The sequence below is a fragment of the Pterocles gutturalis genome, unplaced genomic scaffold (assembly GCF_000699245.1).
Source record: "Pterocles gutturalis isolate BGI_N339 unplaced genomic scaffold, ASM69924v1 scaffold17, whole genome shotgun sequence".
In the NCBI taxonomy this organism is placed as follows: domain Eukaryota; kingdom Metazoa; phylum Chordata; class Aves; order Pterocliformes; family Pteroclidae; genus Pterocles; species Pterocles gutturalis.
Window position 1 is genome coordinate 12,680 of NW_010112269.1, and position 23,572 is coordinate 36,251.

At 39.2% G+C, this 23,572-nt stretch overlaps 1 protein-coding gene across 1 annotated transcript; it reads right to left on the reverse strand.

The window, feature by feature from the left end:
* Nucleotides 1-5,045: 5,045 nt before the first annotated feature.
* Nucleotides 5,046-20,654, reverse strand: TTC38 (tetratricopeptide repeat domain 38; the record flags this gene model as incomplete). The annotated part of the gene is made up of 13 exons (XM_010073953.1): nucleotides 5,046-5,139; nucleotides 5,636-5,709; nucleotides 6,019-6,178; nucleotides 9,000-9,165; nucleotides 10,124-10,205; nucleotides 11,044-11,082; nucleotides 12,194-12,253; nucleotides 15,228-15,347; nucleotides 16,483-16,558; nucleotides 18,326-18,499; nucleotides 19,510-19,681; nucleotides 20,024-20,105; nucleotides 20,577-20,654. Coding segments are annotated over 13 exons (1,377 nt in total), but the record flags the coding sequence as incomplete, so codon positions are not given.
* Between the last annotated feature and the right edge of the window lie 2,918 nt (nucleotides 20,655-23,572).

A 23,572-nucleotide genomic window follows, 5' to 3' on the forward strand; every position in this document is an offset into this window, starting at 1 on the left:
AAAGTCCCTAAGTAAGGGAAAAGAATGAGGTGAAGTAGTAGGAGAACTACTGGTTTTAATATGCAGAAGTCATCAGGTATTGACTTACTCTAAGGATCTTCTTTTTGGATTATTTAGATGAATAACTTTTAAAAAATCTGAACTAAGCACCTGTAAGACACACTGTTGCACTTCCCCCCAGCCCTGTAAGCTACAAGACAGGCAAGTATATGGAGAATGCCAGTAAGGTGCTGACAACTTAGAAATAGTCCAAACTGCAAAATCTGGAGGTAGGACAAGGGAAGAAATGAACTCCAGTGCTGTGCTTCACATTGTCAAGACTGCACTTCCATGCAGGTACGGCAGGAAATGCTGCCAGGTGGGTACCACTCTGTGGTGCACAGGACATTGGCTATTTGATCAGCAGTGAGGTTGGGCTGTAGATGGGAGATGCTCTGGGGAAGGAAGGAAGAAAAGAATTTCAGTCTGGGTAACTGAGCTGAAGAGGAAAGAAAGCTAGAACAAAAACCCCACTCTGAATGCAGGAGGATGGAGCAAAAAGAAAAAGAAATAGATCTCCCACCTCCCAGCACCTCAACCTCTTCCTAACTGATGCCAAGAAAAACCCTGTGCAAGCGAAGTGCCACATGTGCCTCAGGCTCCTCTGCCCTTTGAGCCTGGCGAAAGGCGTCGTATACGAGAGGAAATGCAAAAGGGCTTGTGTGGCAGCTGTGTAGCCACTGGGCTGAATTATAGTTCCAGGTGTTGCTGCTACAAGCCAGCTTGAAGGTAAGACCAAATCAAAGTGTGTTTTCGTTATAACCGTCAGAATTTTGAGAGTAATTTTTTTTCATTCCTAGTGACTGAGCAGAAGCCTAGCACTGCTGATTAAAACTGCCACTTGTGGACCTTTTTTTTGTCTTAAATAGCTCATGTGATAATAGCACTTCGATTTGTCACTGATTACGCTTTTCTTGGCTTTCTGGATTGGCTAAAAGTTATGAGTGCCCTGCTGTATCTGCCTCATAACACTAGCCTTACAGTATAATGTGATTAATGGCTTTCAGGGAGTTCAATAAATGCAGAACAAGCTTGCTCAGAAGAGGCTAAAAATGCATTTCCTAAGGGCACATTCTATGTTTAATCCAGTAACTTCACCTTCTTTTAGGCACAGCATTATAAAGGCTATTCATGAGCACAGATATGGCTGTGCTTGACCCCTGAATGCCTTCTTTTGCTTCTTGTCTTTAAACTAACTGCTTCTCATGCTTCAAGTCACAGTTTACAGAATAATATCACAAAATATCTGTTATGTGCTATGAGCATTGAAAAAAATTCTTACCAAGCTTGTTGCATTTTACTGCTCAACATAATTTTTTTCAGTCTCTACCCCTGTCAGCAGGGGTGCCAACCAGCTAGTTTGCTTACAGGAAAGTGTAGGCCAGATGCAATCCTGGCAGTCAGCTGGTCATGTTAGTTGTGCCTCCTCCCTCCACCCCGCCCCAAACCCTTCAAGTATTAGTGTGTTTTGAGGTATGTGTGAAATGGAATGGTGTGAGCACAGTTCCCTAGCCCCTGCAAGGCTCTGGGGCTTTGTTTTACTTCCTGGCACATTCAAGCCTCAGCAAAAAAAAGATGCTACGCTGGCGCCAGCTCTGAAGATGTGGAAGCTGTGAAATGTGCAGCTCTGCGGCACAGCTGCTCTTGGGTTCTTACATCCCAAAAACAAGGCAGCTGCAGGGAAAAAGACTCGAGGCATCAGAACAAGCTCGTTCACTGTTTCCACAGCCTTTAAGACTGCATGGTGGCTGTATACAGGTAGGCACAATATTCTCTCTAAAGGTTGGGTCAGTAGCTATGCATACAAAGAAGTTAAAGCAGCAATTACTTTAAGCAGTTCCTGCAGCCAACTGGGGCCTTTATTTTGTATTTGAAAATATCTAGATGTATGCCTTTATCAGGAAAACATGGAGTGGAAAACTTGTTTTAGAAGCCATGCTTCATCCTGGGTTAATAAAATTGGTCTTGATTTGCAAACAAAATGTACCTGCTACCGTAGTTGGTCATGATCCACTGGGATACATTTTTCTTCACCAACAAAACCAAGAAGCTGTAGCACTGGAGGGCTTTGGGGCTGAGTGGCAGGAACCTAGGCAAGGCCTTAGATGATGGGTGGCACCTGTGCTTTCACAGCAGTCTCCTATATCTAACACAAATCATCACTCTAGGTTTTATTAATAGTCTCAACCAGAGAGGTCTTTTAACAATTCTTTTAACAGGTCCTAAAAGCTAGACCCACTGTAGCAACGACTATCTAAATACCCTTTTGGTTCAGTTTCCTTGATGTTAACAGAATTGTTACAAATACTACAGCAGCAATGCTGCCAGCAAAGTCCCACAGAACATCATCAACTCCCTGTTCTATTGCACTGAGCTAAAGAAACAGCTCGTGCTGAAGAAGCCACAGAGGCAACTGAGCTGATAGTGTACGTGGCCTCAGCACAGTTCAGAAAAGGCTTGTAGAGTGGGGGCTATTGCCCTTGCAGCCACTCTGGGGATCATGAAAAATACCCACAAAGTTAAAAGTAGATGTTTCCTGATGTAACGTTGGCAGGGGAGGTGCTGCCCAGGCTCAAATTCTGATGCACAGCAGAAAGGACTATTGCCTCTCTCCCTCTTAATCCAGAAAAAGAAGTGCAGTGGAGGCTGGGGCAGATGGCTTTTTAACTTTAAAGGGAGTGGCAGACAGAACAAAAGCAAGCATGCACAGCCTGTGCAAAACCCATAATCTCTCTTGTAAGCAGCAGATAACAAGTTTGTATCAACTGCTTTTCAACTGCTCTGCAGAAGGGGAGCCTTTACGAGTCAGCATGGTCCTCAGTGAAGCTCTTCCTCTGCTTGTTCTTCTTCCTGTTAGTGTTCTTCCCACTGAGCTACCTGCTTGTTAATTATTTTCCATAATGGTAACTGAAAACGATTCACCATAGCATGGTGAAGCAAGAAAGACTGAACAGAAAGAACAGTTAGAGCATTTTAGATAAAAAGGGGAAGATAAGGCAGAAAACCAGAACTACTCATTTATGGCAAAAGGTGTAGTAGTTGTTGAATGAAAAAGCTTTTAGTGACATTCATGGAAGCAAAGAGGATGGATACTGTTACAAGTTTATGAATTTAAGCTGAATAAGCAATTTAAACGCTTCATCCATACATGCAAAGAAGTAATACACTTGCTGCTCAACTGACTTTATTGATGTAAAGCAGTCAAAATTCTAAATCACATTATATTAAAAGAAATACCACAAATTTCATTCTTAAATGTGTGTAGCAATAGATCATATAAAAAAACATAATTCATGAACACCCGGCAGATTTCTCAGGCTTTTGTTCCCTAATAAGATTTCTTATATTCCTTGAGTAAAACGTTGCCTGTCTAAAGTCATTGCTTGAAATGCACTGATTAAAAAATAATAGTAAAAATCTAGAACTTTAGTACAGTGTAAGAAAATTGCAGATAAAGCATTGATAAAGCTGGAGAACAGAACTATGACTCTCCACAGGATTCAAAAGGCTGTAGGCAAGGATGCAATACCCTTATCTGGTTTCACAAATTAGCACTGATTTAAAAATAAACTATTTTTTCCTCAAGTGAGGGCTGGGGGAGGAAGGGTGGCAGCAAGGCACTTCCACGCCATATTCCTCTACACAGGAACCCCCAGAGCAGTGCAGGGCCAGCTCTGAAAGTGCTTTTTTACGTCAGAAGGAAACTGTATGTGGGAGAGGACTGCTGTGGGACATGGAGAAGAGCCTGAGCTGGACAGGAAGGAGAGGCAGGCATGTGTGTGCCCAGCCTGAGCCTGGGCAGCTGAAGAGGGTGATGTTTCTATTGGGGAAGAAGAAATTCAGTTTTGGTTTGAAATATCTTCACTAGGGATTTCTGGATTACTGTGGCTAGACAATCTGTTAGCTTTGCTATGATGCACGAACCCAGAGATACCAGAACTTCATAGAGGTACATGGCTCATATTGTACCTCAGTTGCAGCACCAAAGCTTGCTAAGTCACTTGTGCCGGGAGAAAGCTTTGTGTCAGTTCCCCTTCGCTCTCTTTCAAGGGGGAGCTCCCTTCCAGTCTTCACCTGCTCTGAGATGCCTCTATAAAGTAGAGTAGCTTTAACACTAGTTTCAAACTCTACTTCGCTAATATGTAGGACTTGTGCTATTGAGACAGTAGTAAGGCATGACTTTTCAAAAGCTGAGGTAAGCACAAAGGTGCCAGTCTAAACTTACATTCAGACGTGGCACTGCTTTAGCTGAACTCCAGGCTTTTTCTTTTTTCTGAAAGATTTAAAAGTGGCAAGGGAGTACCTGCATTAGAATAGTCACAGTCAGCTATTATCCTTCTTGCCTGGTTTAATTCATACAGTAATTCCAGAAAGCGCTGAGGTGCTATATTAAAAGGAAAAAGTTTAACATTTTAGGAGGAGGAGTTTAAAAATATGCACTGGGAAAGAGATCCTGAACACAGACAGATCTGTAACGCCAGAGTCTGTGACTCAGGTCTGAATGAACTGGAAGCTTGATATGGAATTCAGTTTATGCCTCTATTGGGTTTGGCCCCGTATTTTCCTATTAGCAATGTTTAAAATGTGCATTTGCATTACCTGAGCAGTTTACTGACTATTTAACATATTAATGAAGTAACAAATTGGGCCAATGAATGACTGAAATCCAGGCACTGTTACTGTACTGTATATAATCAGGCTCAGAGGGAACTTTCAGGAACATATACCAGACAAGCACTGTCCTGGGATGCTTCAGAAAACTGTGCATTATCAGCAGGTTACCCCCTTATTTCTTTGGGTAATCATCTAAGACAGAGCCTCCTGAAACAACAGCTGTTTTGGTTTTCTTTTTTTAAGGAAATCATCATCAGATCTCTGACTCATAGGGTACTCTTACCTACTGTGAATCTCTAGCATGGTTCAGAGCATAGCATCCCTCCACTCCCTGCACCCCGACTTTGATTGGTAAGCTTATTGCCATTTCAGCTGAAGCACAGAGAAAAGACTTATGCCACTGAATGAACAGATGCTGCCTTCCTCATAAGTCGCTCCGTCAATGGTGAATTTGGTCTCATCATATCACGTTCTCTCAGGAGGCACCTGAGACAGGAGGAGAGGTAGGAGAGAAACAGGAAGAAAGTCATGAGTACAGCATCAGTTTTCCCCTAAGATCACCAGCAATATCCTTGTAAGAGGAAGAAAACAGTACCTAAAGATCTGCCCTTGAGGAGCACCTTTCCCTTATTTGGCCTTGGCAGCAAGTTTAGGCAGAACAGCATCCTTTTCAGCACTGACAGAGACTGAAAATGAGCACCCAGAGATCAGAGTGCCCAGAAGAATAATTCTGATATTTTATCTAATTTTTATATAGTTCAAAGAGACCTCAGGAGGGGAAGAGGCAAGGCTTCATATTGTCCCAAGGATCCATTCTTTTCAGTGCACAGGCACACCCAGTCAATACATTTCAACAGAACTCAATATGGCTAAATGCTCATGCATATTTTTAGCCTTAATTTATTGGTTTGAGAATACTCACTACGTCTTACTTTTAGTAACAGTACTACTTCCACAAATATTTATCAGGAAAAATACTCACCTTGCAAGGTTTTTTTTGGCTTGTGATTTAGAATTTAAAGCAGCATGAATCAATAACTGGTTGAAAACATCTCTCTGAAAAAAAGAAGACAGCAAAAATACAAAGTAATAAGTAACTTATAAAGTATTGCTGGTTATAATGTCGTGTTTACCAAATTATTAAAACCACTGAGGAAATAAACATATTGACAAGAAAAATTAAATAGCTAACACTATTAAAACTTATAAACTTATTATTAGAGTTTCCAGACAGGATTCAGTCACAAGCACAGTTTAGCTTTTCGCTTTCCAAGAATGAAGTGTCATTAATAATGTAAGTGCCTAACAGAGGCTATTGAAAGAGGATTAAGTCGCATCAGAAAGTCTTTTATAGATCTCCTTTACCTGAGCATTACTCCCTCCTATTTGGATCAGTTGATAACGGATTGGGTACAGCAGGTCTACAGCTTTATCACAATTTCCATTTTCAAACTCCACAAAAGCCTGGCACAGTGGCAACCCCAAACTGGGAGCCAGGGAAAGCTCATGGTCTTCAGAAGGTGTTCTGCAGAACAAGAAAGTGGTTAACTCCCATAAGTCAAATTATAAATATGTGTATTTCAGTGCCAGTCTGTCACTGGCTGCAGACAGAATTTTTTTTTAACTGTACATAAACTTGATGTTTCAGGTACTTTATTTAGATAATATATTTTGGTGTGGTTATGTTACTTTAACCTTTTTGTTACTCATCAACCAATCAGTTTTCATTCTTCTGAATATACCCACAAAAGGCACAAGCCTAATCCCTCCCACCTTTACAAGAAACAGTTTTGACTAGAAAAAATGAGGAAACTGCATGTTTCTATTCTGATGATCTCACCAGAACATCCTACTGCTAGTTCTTTGTTCTAATCTCTGCCAAACGTGGTAATCAGTCCCTTGCAAACAGCTCCAAATAATAATCTTGCAAAACAGCTTGCCACACAGCGCAGTGCCTTGCCATCTTTGTAATGTAAACTGTATTCCATACCACAGCTCTTAAAGTCTGCTTTCTTATTCTAACCATGACAGACTGGTCTTAGGCCCATAAACAGCAATGGATTTTAGCTAGCTCTTAATAATTTTTTTTCCTTTTTAGTGCTTGCATCCTAACCCATCTAAGAATGGAAGAGGCATACCACATGACAATATGCCTGCAGAAGAAAGCATACATTCTAGCAGGCATCCTTGCCAAAATTTAAAAAAAAAAAAAAAAAAAAAAAAAGAAGTAAAAATACAAGTAAGCACACTGTAGGCCTTTGGTCTATAGGCAACACCTGCATGGGACAATGTGGAATTGTGTTTTTCCTCTGCTACAGAAGGAGCTGACAGTCGTCAGGCCTTGGAGGTAGTGTCATTTCAGTGCCAAAATGCTGGTTGGCAATACGAGGAGAGGAGGGCTTTCTATCCCAAGTAATATAAATTATTCCTGAGAATACAATGCACAGTTCAATACTATAAATTTTGTCTGTCATTTACAACAGATTTTTCTGGAAGTTTTCCAATTAAATCTTTAACATTGAGGAACTTTAATCACTGGCTTCTGTTTTGAGTGCTTGTAATGACAGCTGAGAGTCACACTCCCACACTAGTACCTTAAAATTACCAAACACAGAGCATACTCTGTGCTCTCATTCTTCAGTCAGTATTATAGATTTCCCATTTTTTCCACTAGGTCAGTGTTGATTTTTCAGTATGCAGTGTTGCCCCATGTGTTTATCATTCCTTAAACAGAACATGGCATCCTGGAAAGTTAGAAAGGCACAACGGATGTTGTTTGAGGAAGTTAATGTTGAAAACAATGACACAATTCTTCATTTAAAACATTTGTTCCAGCTGTCTGAGAAAATGCATAGAGATGGAAGACTGATTTTCTTCTTCCTTTCTCTTGCAGCTGATCTGAAGTATTGATTCATGAAAAACAAAATAACCCTTGCATTAAATAACATTTCCATCCATGAAAATAAGCATGTGATACCAACCGCCAGAGAGCACCAGGGAATACTTCACAAAAAAAACCTCTTGACAACTTTAAATTGCAAAGGGTAGGTGAACACAGTAATGAAAAGCCAAGAATGACTGTTGTTTGTGGCAAAGTTTTACGATTGTTTTTTTTTTTTTTTTTTTAACAAACACAAAATGCATCTTAGGTATCATTTAGCTATTACATATTTGCAATACACATAGATTAATCCATTAATCCAATCATTAACATAAATCCCATTACCTCACAGTCTATTTTCTCAAATAATAAAATTAATTTGATAATACTTCAAACTACAGCTAAAAATGTGCAGCTTTATTACCACAAAAGGCTGAACACATAGGCAAAAGGAAGCACTAGGTGAAAGGATAGGCAGCATTCATTAAAGCTTCCCCGAGGTGGCACTGCATGTGCAATTTTATATCCTTGACCTATACTTACATACATTTATGTACTTATATAAAAGATATTTGCCATTTCCTACTTTAGTCAAGTACGACATGTTTAGGCTTGATTTGACAGTTAATTTTTTTTGTAAGTATTCTTAAAAATTACACTTATTTTTTATTATTTTTGATTGATGGATATTATAGTCAGGAACAAAAAGTGACAATTTCAGGTTCTCCTTCCCTCTTAAAGGCAAAGGACGCAACAGATGTTGAAACAGAGGAAAAACAGGGTGGTGGAAGAAATTGCATTTAAAGCATCCATACACCAACTCCCTCAAAAAATCAAGGCAATTTACAGTCATTTAATACATAAGGGAACATGAACAAAACATTGTTTAGATGAAATATTAAATATTCAAATTTTTTCAAATAACTTGATTTGAAAGCAAAATATTCTCTATTATTACTTTAGCAGTACTTGAAATTCAATTTCCTGAAGATGCACTTCACAACACATCAAACAGTAGCTATTAGAATGTCACTACCAACTAATGCTCTATTATGAAAGAGCCTTTTAAACCAGAGCAAAAAAGAACCACCATAGATAGCTGACATATACTGTAGAATGCCCTTACTAATATACAGGTGAAATACTTCGCTCACTGTATGTAACAGAGCTTAGTGTGAACCATTGAAAGGAACTATACAGCAACTGTTTGGTTAGTGTCCATGACCTCAAACGTAAGAGATGTCTGCTGAACAAGATTAGAAAACCTGCTAGACATTAACCCAAAAGAATAAATTATAGGGATCTCCTAACTGAAGACTGGCCTACTTAAACCAGACATGTCCCAGTAACATACTAAAGCAGAGACGAATGTGTTGTAGTGCTTCAGCAAGCCAGAAACATTACCACCCTGAAGTTCAGAGGACAAAATATTTACTGAATACAATACTTTTATTCATTTGCTTACTTGGCAAGTTCCCGAAGAGTTGTTAAAAGCTCCTCAGTAGCTTTGTGGTCTTTGGCTCCAAGGGAGGACATCAAGATGTGTGCATCATTGAACAGTGTAATGTGATCTTTGGTGTGCTTCTTTGTAAGCTTGAAGACATTGTTCCACCTGTCTCCAAGCTTTACACCTGAGTAAAAAATATTTTTCTCAATAAAAATACCACATGCAAAAGCATGACTTTGAAATATACTTTCAATAATCCAGCATAAAAAACATTGCTACTGAATTCAAGAAAACATTCCCTGATATGGAAAAAATTATACAGCAATGCTCAGCTGCAGCCTGCCATATTTGGGCAAAGAGTTTATTGACTGTCAGTAATTTATCACCAGTATTCTAGATTGCATTATGTGAGGTTCTGGCTATATGATGAGATTGCTCACATCTTCTTGGAGATGATATTCATAATGAACCGCCTGTAGCAATCAAATTATACAGAGTGATTAGATGGATTTCATAAATAAACCCAATGCATCATTAGTGTTTTAGCAGAACACTGTGCAAATAGCATGTGTGTGTCTCTACCTTCATGAACTCTAGTGTATAAACACCAGCTTTAAAAAGGAGAAATGCCACTTAGTTAGGAGAGTACACAAAAGGCTAATATATGTGTACTAGCTATTTCAGTCAGTATAAAAACAGGAAGTTAAGTATCTAACTTGAAATTTACCTCAGTGAAGCTCTACAGCTTTTTAGAGGCTTATGTACTTGATTGTTTACTGTTAAGCCTCCAGGGACAATAGAAGTCAATTTGTCAAAAGAGAAATATATGTGCTAGCCTGAGCTGAATGAAATACCACACTGGCATTGGGGGGGGGGGGGGGGGGGGAAAAGGGGGGGGGGGGAGGGCGCACAAAAAAAAGTTCTTGGGAAGAATAAAGGCTATACAGATTATTGGGAATTTCACAGAGGCTTTTCTCAAGCACAGAATTTTCTTCTGCAAGAGAAGGTTTGTTCTGTAACACTGACCAAGCTTGCTCTGAAAGTATCTTTAAATACTTCTCCAACATGCAAGGCAGGGGAAAGGGGGAGGCAAAAACTGTTCCCCTTATTGTTTAAAAAACAACGGTGGGTGGATATCCTACCTTCCAGATGAAGCCTGTACAGCATCGAACAGTTATCTACTATATCCAGCATGCTTCCACTCAACAGGCACCGGGGAGCGATCTGTAATCACAGGTATTCATAAGCTGCCCAACTGATGTACTAGTGGGAACTTATTCAGATAATCAAACTTATTTTCACAGAACAAAGTTAGTTTTCTCTTTTTATTAATTCAAAATTACGTGTTTCACAATAGCCCTAATTGCATCTTTCCTGAACACAGCAGTTTGCAATGACAAACATTTATATGGCTTCATTTGTGTTGTTTTTCCTGTTATGAAGTTAAACTCAGTAAGTATGGAGGGTCACCAAGGTGTTTTATTTTTTCCAAAATTGTGCCATAAATATTACTTCACTTTGCCAAAGTTAGTAGATAGGAGTCTGCCCAGCAGCTTTCTTCATGCTTGCATTATTTTTATACTCCTTACAAAGATGTATTATCCTATCTAATTTAACAGCACTCATTTACAAAGATTATTCTGAAATCCAGACAGTAAAGAACTATAATAAATTAACTAGGAATGAAAAGACATGCTTCTGTTGACTTAGTACCTAACATGCAAAAGCAGTTCTTTCTAAAGGTAACTTGACTTTATAGGAAAATTATTTTACATCCTTTTAAAAAGCATGAAGAAGAAACATGGACAGAATGGAAAACAGCACCAACAGTGCCACTGTAGCTCTTTCAAGCACAAGTGTACAAAACACTTTAAGTCTTTTGAGCATTTTACCCACAACTGTTGAGAAACAGTTTCCCTAAAAAACTGCTACAACAGTTGTAAATAATATATATACATATACGGCACACTGCAATAGGTTATAATCTCACACAGAAGGAAGAAAACATGCATCACACTCTTAAAGGACATTCTCAGGAAAGAAAAAAACAGCCCCTACTCACATGCTTGTCATAAATCGTCAAAGCAGCCTCATATTCACCCTGTAAAAGCAAACAAGGACTGCATGATTAGCATTCAGATACAGTAACCAAAAAAGTGACTGGTAGCAACCAAAAACATACATACAATTAATAGATGTCATAACAGTACTTCACAACTGCCTCATGACTTGATCAAAACAAACTGAGTCAAAGAAACTTTGAGGTATTAAAAAGAAGAATGGGGCCTAGGATAAACAAGGACTTACTAGGCAAAATCAACAGTATGTTTAGGTTTCATTTCATAATAGGTACCAATACAGGTATAAGTTACACATGGGGGAAAAAGACATTCTAATGTTCCTTTCAGGGATTTTTCCAAATTAGTGCATTCCACAGTGTATACAAAGAGGTAGGAAGAAAAACAAATTTAAGTAGGCTACAAAAAGTTGTATAGATAGATGGTGGAAAAATAAACAAGCTATTAGACTACCATTGAGAATTGTGCTCCTTCTATGTTAATAACACTGAACACAAGTAAGTTGCTCTGTTTTGTGGCCAAAGCACACTGCCTTCTCAATGATGTCACTCATATTTGTCTTCCTATTGAACTGAACCCCACAAGTGCTAGGCATTCTTAAATCCAAGGAAATTCTGCATTGCAACCTGACAGGTTGGGTAAAATTGCAACCATTTTTAAAGCGTTTCAATGACAAGAATTAGTAGCATTAGTAATTAATAACATTGGTGACGAAATTTAGAGCTTACTGCCTCTTTCTTATAGTCAGAGGATCTTTGGGCTAGCAAATTAGTATTGAATTTGAAGAGAATTTAATCTAATTTTTGTCTGAAAATTGGAGATCCAAGTTCATCTTTCTATCAAATAACTGCCAAGTGTAATTAGTGAGACTATGATCTTCAAACACACAATAATCTTACAGCAATTTTTCAACATTCTAACAAAGATCCTGGAGCTTTGACCAAGGTTATTAAAACTTCTCAAAATAACTGTAATAAAGGACTAGCTTGTAAAAATGGCATTGTGCTATTTATAAAAACATCCCTTGAAATAGCTGAAAAAAAACCCCTAAAAAATGTTAGGTTTGCCTTTTAAATAGCATTAGATGAATAACCTATCTGGACCATAAAACACTCATATGAAAATATCTCATACCTTTTCAATAAAGTATAAAGCCCAGTGCCAGTAATTATGGCCAGCAAGCATATCACTGTTCTGGAGAGAAAAAAAAAAAAAAAAGAGAGAAAATATTATTTACTAAATAACTTTCCATTAAAACCTATGCAGACAGATTTCTGCTTCCTTCTTCAGCAAAACTGAGTACTTCATGAGACAGAAGAGACAAGAACTTTAAATCAGCTGGCCAGGATACCTTCTCATTTGATACATTTGTCCTTGCAGCTATTGAAGGAGACACCTCAAAAACAAGGTTTCCTCCATGTCATTTTCCAGAGAAGAATCTCTCTTGGATGCCTCAGAATTCACCCTTCTGCAGCACTTTATCTCCTTAGGAAAAAACCCCACATCTATAATAAGAGTAAGATTTCTCTCACCTAAAATTTAGACATCTTGTCTAAAGTAACCCAGATAGATAGTGGAGAGAGATACCTTCTGAGGGCCATTCATCCTACCCATCTATACACCTCAGACAGAAAAGAATGACTTCTTAAACATATGTTTTACTATGGACTACAGAACCAAACTAGATACCAAACACATTGGCATTTCATCAGATTAGATTAATATCTGCTGGACTGTTGCCCGTCCTTTTCAGCTGGCACCAGAACTTCACATCCTCTTCCCTAGCCTGCACTGTCATTGCAGTTCATTTTTGTGACTGCATTGAGAACAGACAAACAAAAAAATAATTCCATAATCCTTTGGTGAAAATTAAAATACCAGAAAGGTTTGTCCCTCTCCTCCTGTTTTCTTCCAGTGCTGTGGTTAAACTTAATGTTCTCGCAAGTGGAAAAAGCATCTACAATTTCATGGTGACAACAGTAACACGCACTTTCAGGAAACATGAAAGTTGACAGTGAATGTCAGAACTTTATGGTGCTAAGATAAACATTCTGGTAATTTTTACTTGTTTAATATTTGACCACAAACCAAACCCGAGCAACTGAAGTAGCTAAGTGCTTGGCGTAAGCCTGATACCAAATTTAATACCATACTACAGTTCCAAGTGTCATACAAACAAGAACATAGGATTACCTCACTGAATAAACCAAAATCCTTTTCCTGCTGCTGATTTCGAGTTCTGAATTAGACTAAACTGCTAAAGGAGAAGCGGGCTTGCAAATTACTAAAATAAAACCAGGCTATCGGGACTCATTCTGACAGCTAACAAGAAAAAGCATTCCTATTTAAAAATAAACAGCACTGGCAGAGAGGTCCCTCTGGTAAGATAATTTGCCCCTTTTGATTTTGTGCTGAAATATACATTTAAAAAAATGGCATCTGCTTTTGGGGGGAGGCAGTGGAACAACAACAACAACAAACTACTCTGTAAAGAAGACCTGTACAATGTCTTTGCAACTCTTCCCTATTGGGAAGGAGGAAGATTAATTAAAAGCAACAGAAAGAGCCTGAATACTGTGGCAGTACAGACAGACAGATGGATGATCTGGTCATTAAAAGACAATAAGTAAAAATTTCACATCACCAGGCCAAATACAAGCAACTTTAATATAGCCCTTAGAGAGCCCTGCTTTTTCTCATGTGCTCACAGTTTAAGATTCATGATGTTTAAGATGAAAAATAGTGCACAAAAGAAGTGATGATACACACTATTGTTATGACAATGACAACTGTTATAAATCTTAACTATACTGGGTCAGGCACAAAGGTACATTAGACAATTCTACTTACTATCTTCACTTTTTTTTTTTTTGGATAAAGGGTATAAATCACAGAGGCATACAACTCTTTTAGAAACAGAGTTCCAAAGTCAATCCAAAAATCACTGACTAGGGGTTTTTAAGGCATCATCCAAACTGTCAGTCCCCTGCACCAGTGTTTCATTAAAACTAATATAAAAAAGGACAAAATGGTTTCTGGAAAATGACAGATATGAACCTCAAGCAAAGGTTTTCCACCTGCACTTCCAAGCTCAGTATCTGACTGCTTAACTCAAAAAAAAAAAAAAAAAAAAGTACAAAATGAACAGTCCTTCTAGCCTCATTACCTAGCCCTGCTCTTTGGGTGAGAAGGAATGGTCAGCTTAGATGACTCTAAAATAGACTTTTGCGGGTTCTAACAAATTCATACCTCACAGCTGTCTGCTCTGAATATACTTAATCACAGTGAAAACATGTGCTGTCCAACACAAATTAAAGTTAAGTTTCACTTACAGCAAGGGCCAATATAACAGACTACCTAACCTGTTCAGTACTCTGAGATACTTTATATATCCAGCATATTTGAGTAACTTCAGTACACCAGAAGAGAGACAAAAGCATCATTTCTCTTTTCTTTACAACTGACCTTTACAAATCTTTCCCCATCCAGAAGCAAACAAATATTTTTGAGTCTCCTAAAACATTTGATTTGACTGTCATTTCACGCCCCATCTTACGTTGCCGTGAAGAGATTTAGTCAGGTTCCTCAACTGTTTCTCAGTGTTCATCTCAGTCTAAGCAAAGAGCTTGTGACAATATCAGTGGTCACTTTACTTTTATAACCACACAATAAGTCACATATCAATAAATCGCAATTTTCACATGTGATGTTTCACCTGTCTGCAATGGCCATGTCTTTATGAGATGTAAAATACCTAATCAGCTCCACCAGGAAAAAGAAACTTGGCGAAGTCAGGGTGTACACATGCATGTACAAGCCACATACCTGTTACAATATTCCTAGCTAAAGCAAGGCAGTGAGAGAGGACAGACTTTGTGCGACTCCCAGCCTACCTAAACGTTTGCCGTTTTTGTAATCTCAGCAGTCATAGTAATGCCGACTCAAAGTGGCCCACATTATGTGTCTCTCTTAATATGTCATTTTTCCCTGCCTCTTGCTCCAAAAGTAGCATGGATAATAACAGCACCTTAAGTGATGGTTTCTTCTAACATGTAGACTTTGCAGTGCTTGTAACATGTCTGCAGATAGAAAGGAACTGCATGCAGAGGAATCAAGAACTAGGCGGGAGGAGACAAAGACGATTCAGAGATGCTACAAGAATGTTTACCTTCCAGTTGTTTTCTGTTTCCTTCATAAATTCTAACCCTTTCTCCACCTCTGCTTTCATTTCATTTATATGAGCTACAGTATGAGCAGACCACGCATCCGTTTTATTTATAGCCAAAGCCTATGAGTGAAAAAAGGGAAAACATGATGAAGCTTACAAACTTGCAAATAACAATATTTATCATTGCTGATATAGAAACAAGAGACTACTTTTTACTTCCTGCATGTTAAGTACATCCCTGTACCATTCCAACTAACCACAAGCATGAAGTTTGATTTGGACAGAAAAGGAAGAAAATACCCCTACTGCATAGAGACGAACACCTGCAAAACACTTCAAAATGCAGGCTTCGATGAAGATTATCAAATCACATTTTATTTCACAGACATGCATCAATATCAGCCATGAAAGAATTGCATGCACAGGCACAATATATTCCATGACATAGTGCCTTGCAGGTAATCATTTCTTCTGCAAGAACACAGCCAACAAATTCCTCTTTCTTGCTCCAACAACTCCCACTAGGTTTTAGGCATTTTATGAGGTAAAATGTTAACATTTAGTTTTTGTTAAACATTAGAATGTTAAATGTTAACATTTAGCCTTGTCACTTTCAGCAAGTTAATGTTAACAGAAATTTGGCAAAAAAAACCCATTAGAGATTAATTATATTTGAGACTCCTGGAGGACAGGGATAATCCTGAGGACTGGAGAAAGTCAAGTGTAATTACTATCTTCATAAAAAGGAAACAGGCCAGTTAATACTGATCCCCAGGAACATTCTACAGTTAATTGTTCAATAATCCAGGAACAAGCATCTGGGAAAAAAGGGAGGGGGAACCCAAACAGGATGGATTGTCAAGAGCAGATTACATCAAACCAATCCAACATTCTTTAATAGGAGTAAACAGACAATTATATATGGGGGAAACAGCAGATGGGATAATATATGGGTTATACACAGGTGTTTTGACATCATCTGACAAGGCATCCTGATAAGCAAGTGAAGGAAACACAGTCAAGATGAAACTGTCATGGTGTGGCATAGACGTGGGAATCTTTCTAAGGAATAGTTATCAGCAGTCTGTTACGAAACTGAGTATTTCCACACCGAGCTTTATCTCTCTGCTACTTCTACTAACAATTGGGATGATGAAGAGAGTCAGTTCATGGCATTTGTGCAAACCACCACCCAGAGACAGGAACCACGTTTAAGAATTCTAAAACCTTTTAGCTCCAATAACAGGCAGTTTACCTCTCGGGCAAGCTCCTCAGCACGATCAAAAAAGTTTGTTTCCATGAGTCCAAAAGCATAGTAGCCCTTCACGTAGCTAAGCAAAAGGGGAAAAAAACCAGCATGTCATCCATTTGGAACTAGATTTAATCTAAGACTGAAAAAACACACTAGAAATAGTGTTTAACTCAAAACAGTCCTTACAATGCAAGTTACAATGAAGGTTCAGGCTTGTAGAATACAGAACAACTAGCTAGTTCTCACAGGAAATGAGAAGCCCAGAGATAACAGTAGCAAGACGCACACCACCAGTGTTTTGAGAACTGGTATATACATATTTGGATAAGACAGAACTGAGAGCTGCACAGAACAACATACTGATCTCAACAGTTGCAAGACACAGAATTAGAAAGCTGGAAGCAAGAAAGTGCACCAAAGTTATGGGAGAGTCTCCATGGCAACACGAGTGCTGTCTCCTGCACTTCCTCCAGTGCCCGCCCAGAGAACTATAGGAGACCACTTTTACATGAAGTATCTCTTTAAAACTGGTTAACACCATTGTAAAGTCACAAAGCATCCCCATTAAGAAATAAAGACCAAAGGTAAAGGAAAATTAGAGAAGTTGTATACTCCTAAACACACACCTGATGCAGTTGTTTTAAGAAATATTTAACTGCTATTGTATTTGCAGATCTGTAGATTGCAAAACACCACAAGATATGTTTCTGCTTCTCAAAGTACCTGTTGGGTTTTGGCTTTAAACTGCAAAGGCAAAGGAACTACTAAATCACGTGGCATATGTCGCAACTGATTTATTTCACAGATCAAGATTAATAAAATTTGAGGGGTTTTAAATTTTTTTTTATTTTTTTAAAGTTTGAGAACAAAGGGCACTTGCCAGGATTTTATACTTCAAGAACTGTTTGGCAAGTGGGTGTTTCCTGGTGTTTTACAGTTAAGTGGACAACAACCTGTACTTTTGTAGCATTGTTTCTAGAAAAGTCTATAAAAATGCAGTCAACATTGCTAAGTCATCTTACTTCCCCAACAAATGAAACCAGCATATTGTAGTTGAAAAGAACTAAGGGGCTTAGATTTTTCCAAGTTGACGTAACACTGCTGGAAAAATGTGACTCCTGATGCTACCCTCTGTGCCATGAGATTGTGGGGTACATCAGTTAGCTTCATTATTATGTTAGTATTCAGTTAGTATTGTCTGTACTGTTTGTGGAAGAAAAAAAAAGGAGAAAAGATTGTGCTGGATATGGAGGTACAGTGCATAGGTCTACAGCAACAGTCATAAAATATTCACAAAGTTATAACTGGCTGTGGATCACCTATTCATCTATCTCTAAATGTATCTCTTGACTTAAAGTTAATTTTCAAATACAGTTAAAAGCCTGCAAATAATTTAACAGGTCTTTAAAATTTTTTAAAAATTATCCCAAGTTAGTTTTTATTAACTATTCACTTGTCAATAGGTTCAGATTATCTTGAATTAACTTTGAGAAACTGAAACTTTCAGGACTAAATTAAATCATTTTTTTAAAAAAATTCTGCCTTCCTGTCAGTCTTTGCTGCTGTTAAGGTACATCCTAAAGTTTTATTTTTAAAGTTATATTTGACTGCAAAATTTACTAATTGAGCCACAGCTCACTTAAGAAAAAACCCTCAACAACAGTGTCAACATGGATACAAGAAAGATGTTCTAGCTGTAGTCAGGCTGGATTCACTTCTAAACCCCTGATTTTGTCTACATGTCTGTTTCCAACAAATCTTGCTACTTAGATGTGTCTGACCTTAAAAAACACAAAGTATCTGCACACCAGATTAGGAGCAATTTTCAAAATGACGCATGACCCACCTGCTCAGTGGAACGTCAGGTGTCCAGAAAGGATAAACACGGGCAACAGAATCTCGCATCTGTTCCTGATATCCCAGGTAAAAATAAGTGTCATGGGAAAGTTTAAGGGCTAGCAGGTCAGTTGGGTGGCTCTCCAGAATCTGTTCCCATAGATCACAAGCTTTTGGAAGTTGGCTAGAAATAAAAAATTATTTTGATCACCAAGAGAAGGCACACATACCTGCCTCACATACCTGCCTCTACTGCTAGTTCTAAACTCATGCTATTCTGAAAAATAGAAAATTCAACATCAAATTTTTTTTTTTTTTTTTCTTTGAAGGAATTTCTTAGTCTCTTTTAAAGTAATAATGCCATTATCTTCACTGACCACCTTCTGGGAAATTTTTTGTAAGAAATGTCCTTGGGTTACAAGAAGTCACTGCAACCCACAAGGAAAATTAAACAAGCTTAAACCACAAATCTAAACATTTTCCTACAAAGTTGAACAGCTTTTATAGAGACCTACCATAATTAATCTAACATCACATGTGTAAAGATATCTTCCCTCTCCTCTAGTGGGAATCAAACCCATAGTAACAGGGCTTCAGCAGCTTCCTCTTTACCTTTGTTAAGAAATAAGTGAGGTAAATCCATGCTCACCTGTTTGACAAACAAATCGTGAAGTGAATCATGAGCCCACGCTTTCTGCAGTGCACATAAATTCATGATATTGAGTGGAACAGTCAGCCTCTAGAGCACTTCAGACACTGCTATCTCCCTATTTTATTGAGGAAATAGCTTTTGACACAAGGATACAACAGAGAGAAGAAAAGCCTGTTTGTAGCTTTGCTTCTGAGGATTAATTCTGTGTTATATTACATTGGAGCTTGCTATACTCAAATATTTAGTTTCCTAGTTCTAAACCATATATTTCCCTGATGGATCTATGCCAGATTTAAAACATGGCGTGCTTAATGATATGAAGCAGTGGCAATAGAGCACTTCCCCCTCTTATGGTGCTGCTCACTAACTAGTCATGGCGCCTACAGTTTGGAGAGACAAATTCAAGAACAACCACTGACATCTCACCCTGATCCTTTGCTAGATGCCACCTAATGTCCGGCAACACTACTACCAGCTATCACTTCCACCTGAGGTAGCTAAAACTCTTCACAGTCCTTGAAATGGGATAGCAGTGGACATACCCACGGGCAAACATGTCCAACGCTGATACATGAAGCTTCTCCCGCTCAGTCAGTGGCTGCGATTTTGAAAGCATCATCATCGTTCTCATTGCACTGTCCAGCTCTTTGTTGAGCCGCACTGAACTTCCGGTGCCAATCAGCTGCAAACCATTAGCAATGACATGTCCCATTGCTACAGAAAACAACACATCGCAAGTTGAGCTGTACAGCATTACATTCATCTCTACATAAACACGAGAGGGAGTTATTTTAAACAAGACTGACTTGTAAGTCACAGGGGTCCAGAAGGTCTCATAAGCTTAAAGTTCTTAGAGGCTTTTCATAATTTTAGAAAGACTTGAAATGAAAAGAAAAAACCCATGCAAAACCATCCCAGCCTGCTCTAGATTCTGAAGAAGTTTTACTGAATTTTATAAGCCGCCATCTTCCCCTTGTGTAAACAAAATAAGCTAAACACCAAGACATGAGGTATTATCCAGCACTTTCCATATTAGTAATTAAAGGTTATACTCACTAAAATTTGGATCTGCAGCTATTAACTTCGAGAGAGATCCCTCAATACCTCCAAGGCTCTCATCACTGGCCCAGGTTGCATACTGTAAAAGAGACAGAAAGAGAGGGGGTCGAGGAATCCCCAATGATATTGGGCTTTTTTTCATTTGCCGGGGCATTTAAAATTCAAAAGTAAGCAAGGCAAATGACTAAAAGACAAACAGTGAATTCAGATAGGGTTAGTGCAGTAGGAAAACAGAAAAACCATTTTCTTTAGGATAGTTTGGCCACCAGCAGAACTAATAACCCTGGATTTCTATGTGGTTTATGTCAACTGGTTGCTTCTCCATTGTCAAGCAGGATGAGCATGCTGGTCGAGGTTTTCTGCACAGCTGCAGCATCTGGCATAGCCCTCTGCTACAAGGGTTTTCTGCTGCCTGATAATGCCTGAACTCCTGTGGCAACCCAATTTTGAGGCTCTCCCAGCTGATCAGAAATTTAAACATCAACTATAGCAAAGACTGTTTCATGCACAATCCCGTCAAATCACATTTTCTTACACTTTTTGGTCATACCTGTCTCAGCGTGGCATCAAATAGCTTACAGGCTTCATTGCTCGTTGTGGACAGGGCAAGTCCAGCATCCTGCCAGGCCTGCACAACAAACAAATACAAACCCACTTGTTTTCCAGGCTATGCCAACAGGTTTTCAAGTGATGGTGTTCTGATATTCTCAGCAACTATGCTTTTTTTTAAAAAAAATAAAAGCTGGAAGGACAATGTAAGCAGACATACAAACCTTTGTTCAGTTGTAGTTACATCTGAAGACTCAATTAGTTGGGGATAGCAGCGGGAATAAAGAAATAGCAAATTATAAAGTGTATTAGAAGACCTTGATGGGTTACACATCTCGTAATGAGAGACCCATTCTTAATTCATTACAGCTCAACTTTTGGCTAGTCCCTCTGCAGCAGACACACTCCATGTAAAGTAGAGACATGGTAAAATAAAACCCTGTTCTTTTATAACCGAAGTCACTACCTTTAGTAACTTGCAGGCCAAACAGTCTGGCAAAGCAAATCCACCAAGCTGCTAGAGTTAAACCAACAAAGAATTTGGACCACAGATTTATACACAAGCCTTACGAAAAGGAAGAACACAGGCATTTGCTAAAGCTAAAATGCAAAACAGAATCAGGCTGCCATAGTTTCTTAACAAGCTATGTAATACTGACTGAGGTGCTACTTCTCCTGACTAGCTGCTGGAGAATGAAAAGAGTTCATTAGGTAGATGTGCAGTTTGCTCAATGGTGGAATCAAGCTGCAGCAGCTACAGCACCCTGGTTCATGGTTGTCTCCATATTGTCAAGCACCTCAAGCAACAAAATGAAAAATCCAATGCCTATTTCAAAATGCTTAACTTATTCATGTGGATGTCTACAGCAAATGGGCATGTATTCTTTAGTGCTTGCAGACCTTTCCCCCCCACACAGAGGATGGCCACAGAACCACAAAGCCTGTCATCTCACAAGCTTCCCTTGGCAAACCATTCAGATATTTTAAACAATGTTTGGGTTTATTTCTACTAATAATTTTCCATTCAGCATTCCTATACTGCACCCACCACTGCCGCTAAGACTGTAAGCTTCTCAAGCAGACTCACATTCAGCACACCATATACAGTACTGTTTAAGCATACACACATTTGAGGAGCTGCCCCAATCACTACAGCATCACTTTTATTCCAGTACATAAATGTACAGGACAGACATAAAAAAAAAAAAAGACCTGCAGTAAGCCAATTCAGACTCCTCCTAATGGGAGATTAGTCCTTGCAGATGCTGCAAGAATTCAGCTCAGCTCATTTTACACTTTAACATATTTCCTGGTTCTAATGACCCAACTATCAAAAATTTTAAGTAACCAGGCAAAGACATCTTTGTTAATATATACTAAAGCTTTCCCACTGTGATTGGATTAAAGGCTCACACTCCAGCAGCTCAAGCACTTGAGTGTTCAAATTACAAGCCTGAAAGACTAGACCTGAATATAAAATTACACATTTTCTTACAATTCATATCATATCCAGAAACAGCACAAAGAGAAAAGTCAGAAGGTAGCAAGGTTAGGTCTGCTACACACAGGCTACCTTTCAAGATGCCCTGCAAAATAGTCCGGGAACCACTTTCATTACTGGTCATCAAAAACAAGCTCTGTTTGAAGCAGCTCTCTTTGCCTCTGCCCCTTTTGCACAACAGCTTGAGGTACTTGCCAAGTAGAAAATGTCATGCCATTTTGAGGAAATTTGTAAATGCTAAGATTCATAGGAATTAAAATGTCTGTGCATAAGCATCAGAAAAAAACAGCTGAACAAAAGTTAGTAAAAACAGGCCTGCATCCATCACTAAGGATACTGCTGATCTAGTTGAGGTACACACAGTTTTGATCCACTCTAGAAAGCCTCTGCTCTGCTAAGGCTACAGCCCACCTCCTCACTGGAAGACTCCCACTCTGGCAACAGGAGCATGGCAGCAAGGCTGCATCACATAATGTATGCCACTGCTCTTCCAGTTGGCACACCAGGACAGCAGCTGCAGGTAAGAACCACACCCTAACAGCTGCTAACTCCTGAGAGACTTAAAGATCTGCTCCAAACCTAATCTGTTGTCAACCATGAACCAAAGACCCACTGGGAGCACAGAAGAGCCAGCACCGCTTGTCTTCTGGGTCGTACACAAGTGGTCCTGCCCAGACGACACTCACATCTTGGGGCTTTTCCGTACTCAGGTATCAGACTGTGCCTGAAGAAATCCACACGAGAGGGAGCGTGAGTAGGCAAAAATCAGCCTGGAGAGCTTGTAAAATAATTATCACCTCCCCTTCCCAGAGGCTGTCTTTGAGTTCTCGTACACTAATTTCCCACAGCCTTCCTCTCTAACTCCAGAAGAGACTTGACTCTGTGATGCCTCTTGAAGGAGAGCACCGTGGCCGTGGCTCTTCTTACCACTTCTTGGTGAGACCAAAGCCTTGCCCTTTCGCCTGCTTTAAGAGTTTAGTCGTGGGATCTGGTGACTGTATATTTGTGGTTTTTTGTTGTTATAATCCCAGCTGGCTCTGAGATATCTGCTCTTTGCGGGTTGCTGTTACCACATGCACTAGTGGCAGCTCACCAGAAGACCTTCAAGACTTCTTTTTTTACCTCCCCCTGCCTAATTAGTCAAAAAAACAACAACAAAAGGAGTGACAGAGAGAACTAGCTTCATCAGGAAGAAAGCGTGCAAATTACTAACCAGTAACTAACTCCTGCGGGCAAGTCTTGAACCCTTGGACTTGAAACGGGTTTAGAGCTCAAGAAGGCCTGAAGCGCTTTTGGAGCCCACAGAAAGGGCAGGTGAGCGCCTGTGGGACCAGCCTGCTTCATGAGCAAGACCCAGAGGTGTTCAGAGACGGGTTTGCTTCCCCGGTGGGAAGGGTGCAGCAACTCATCCCCATTTGCAGATCCCAACAGCAGCCTCACCCCACCTGAAACCCACCCTGAGCGCAAGGGCACTTGCAGGTTAAGGGAGATAAGAC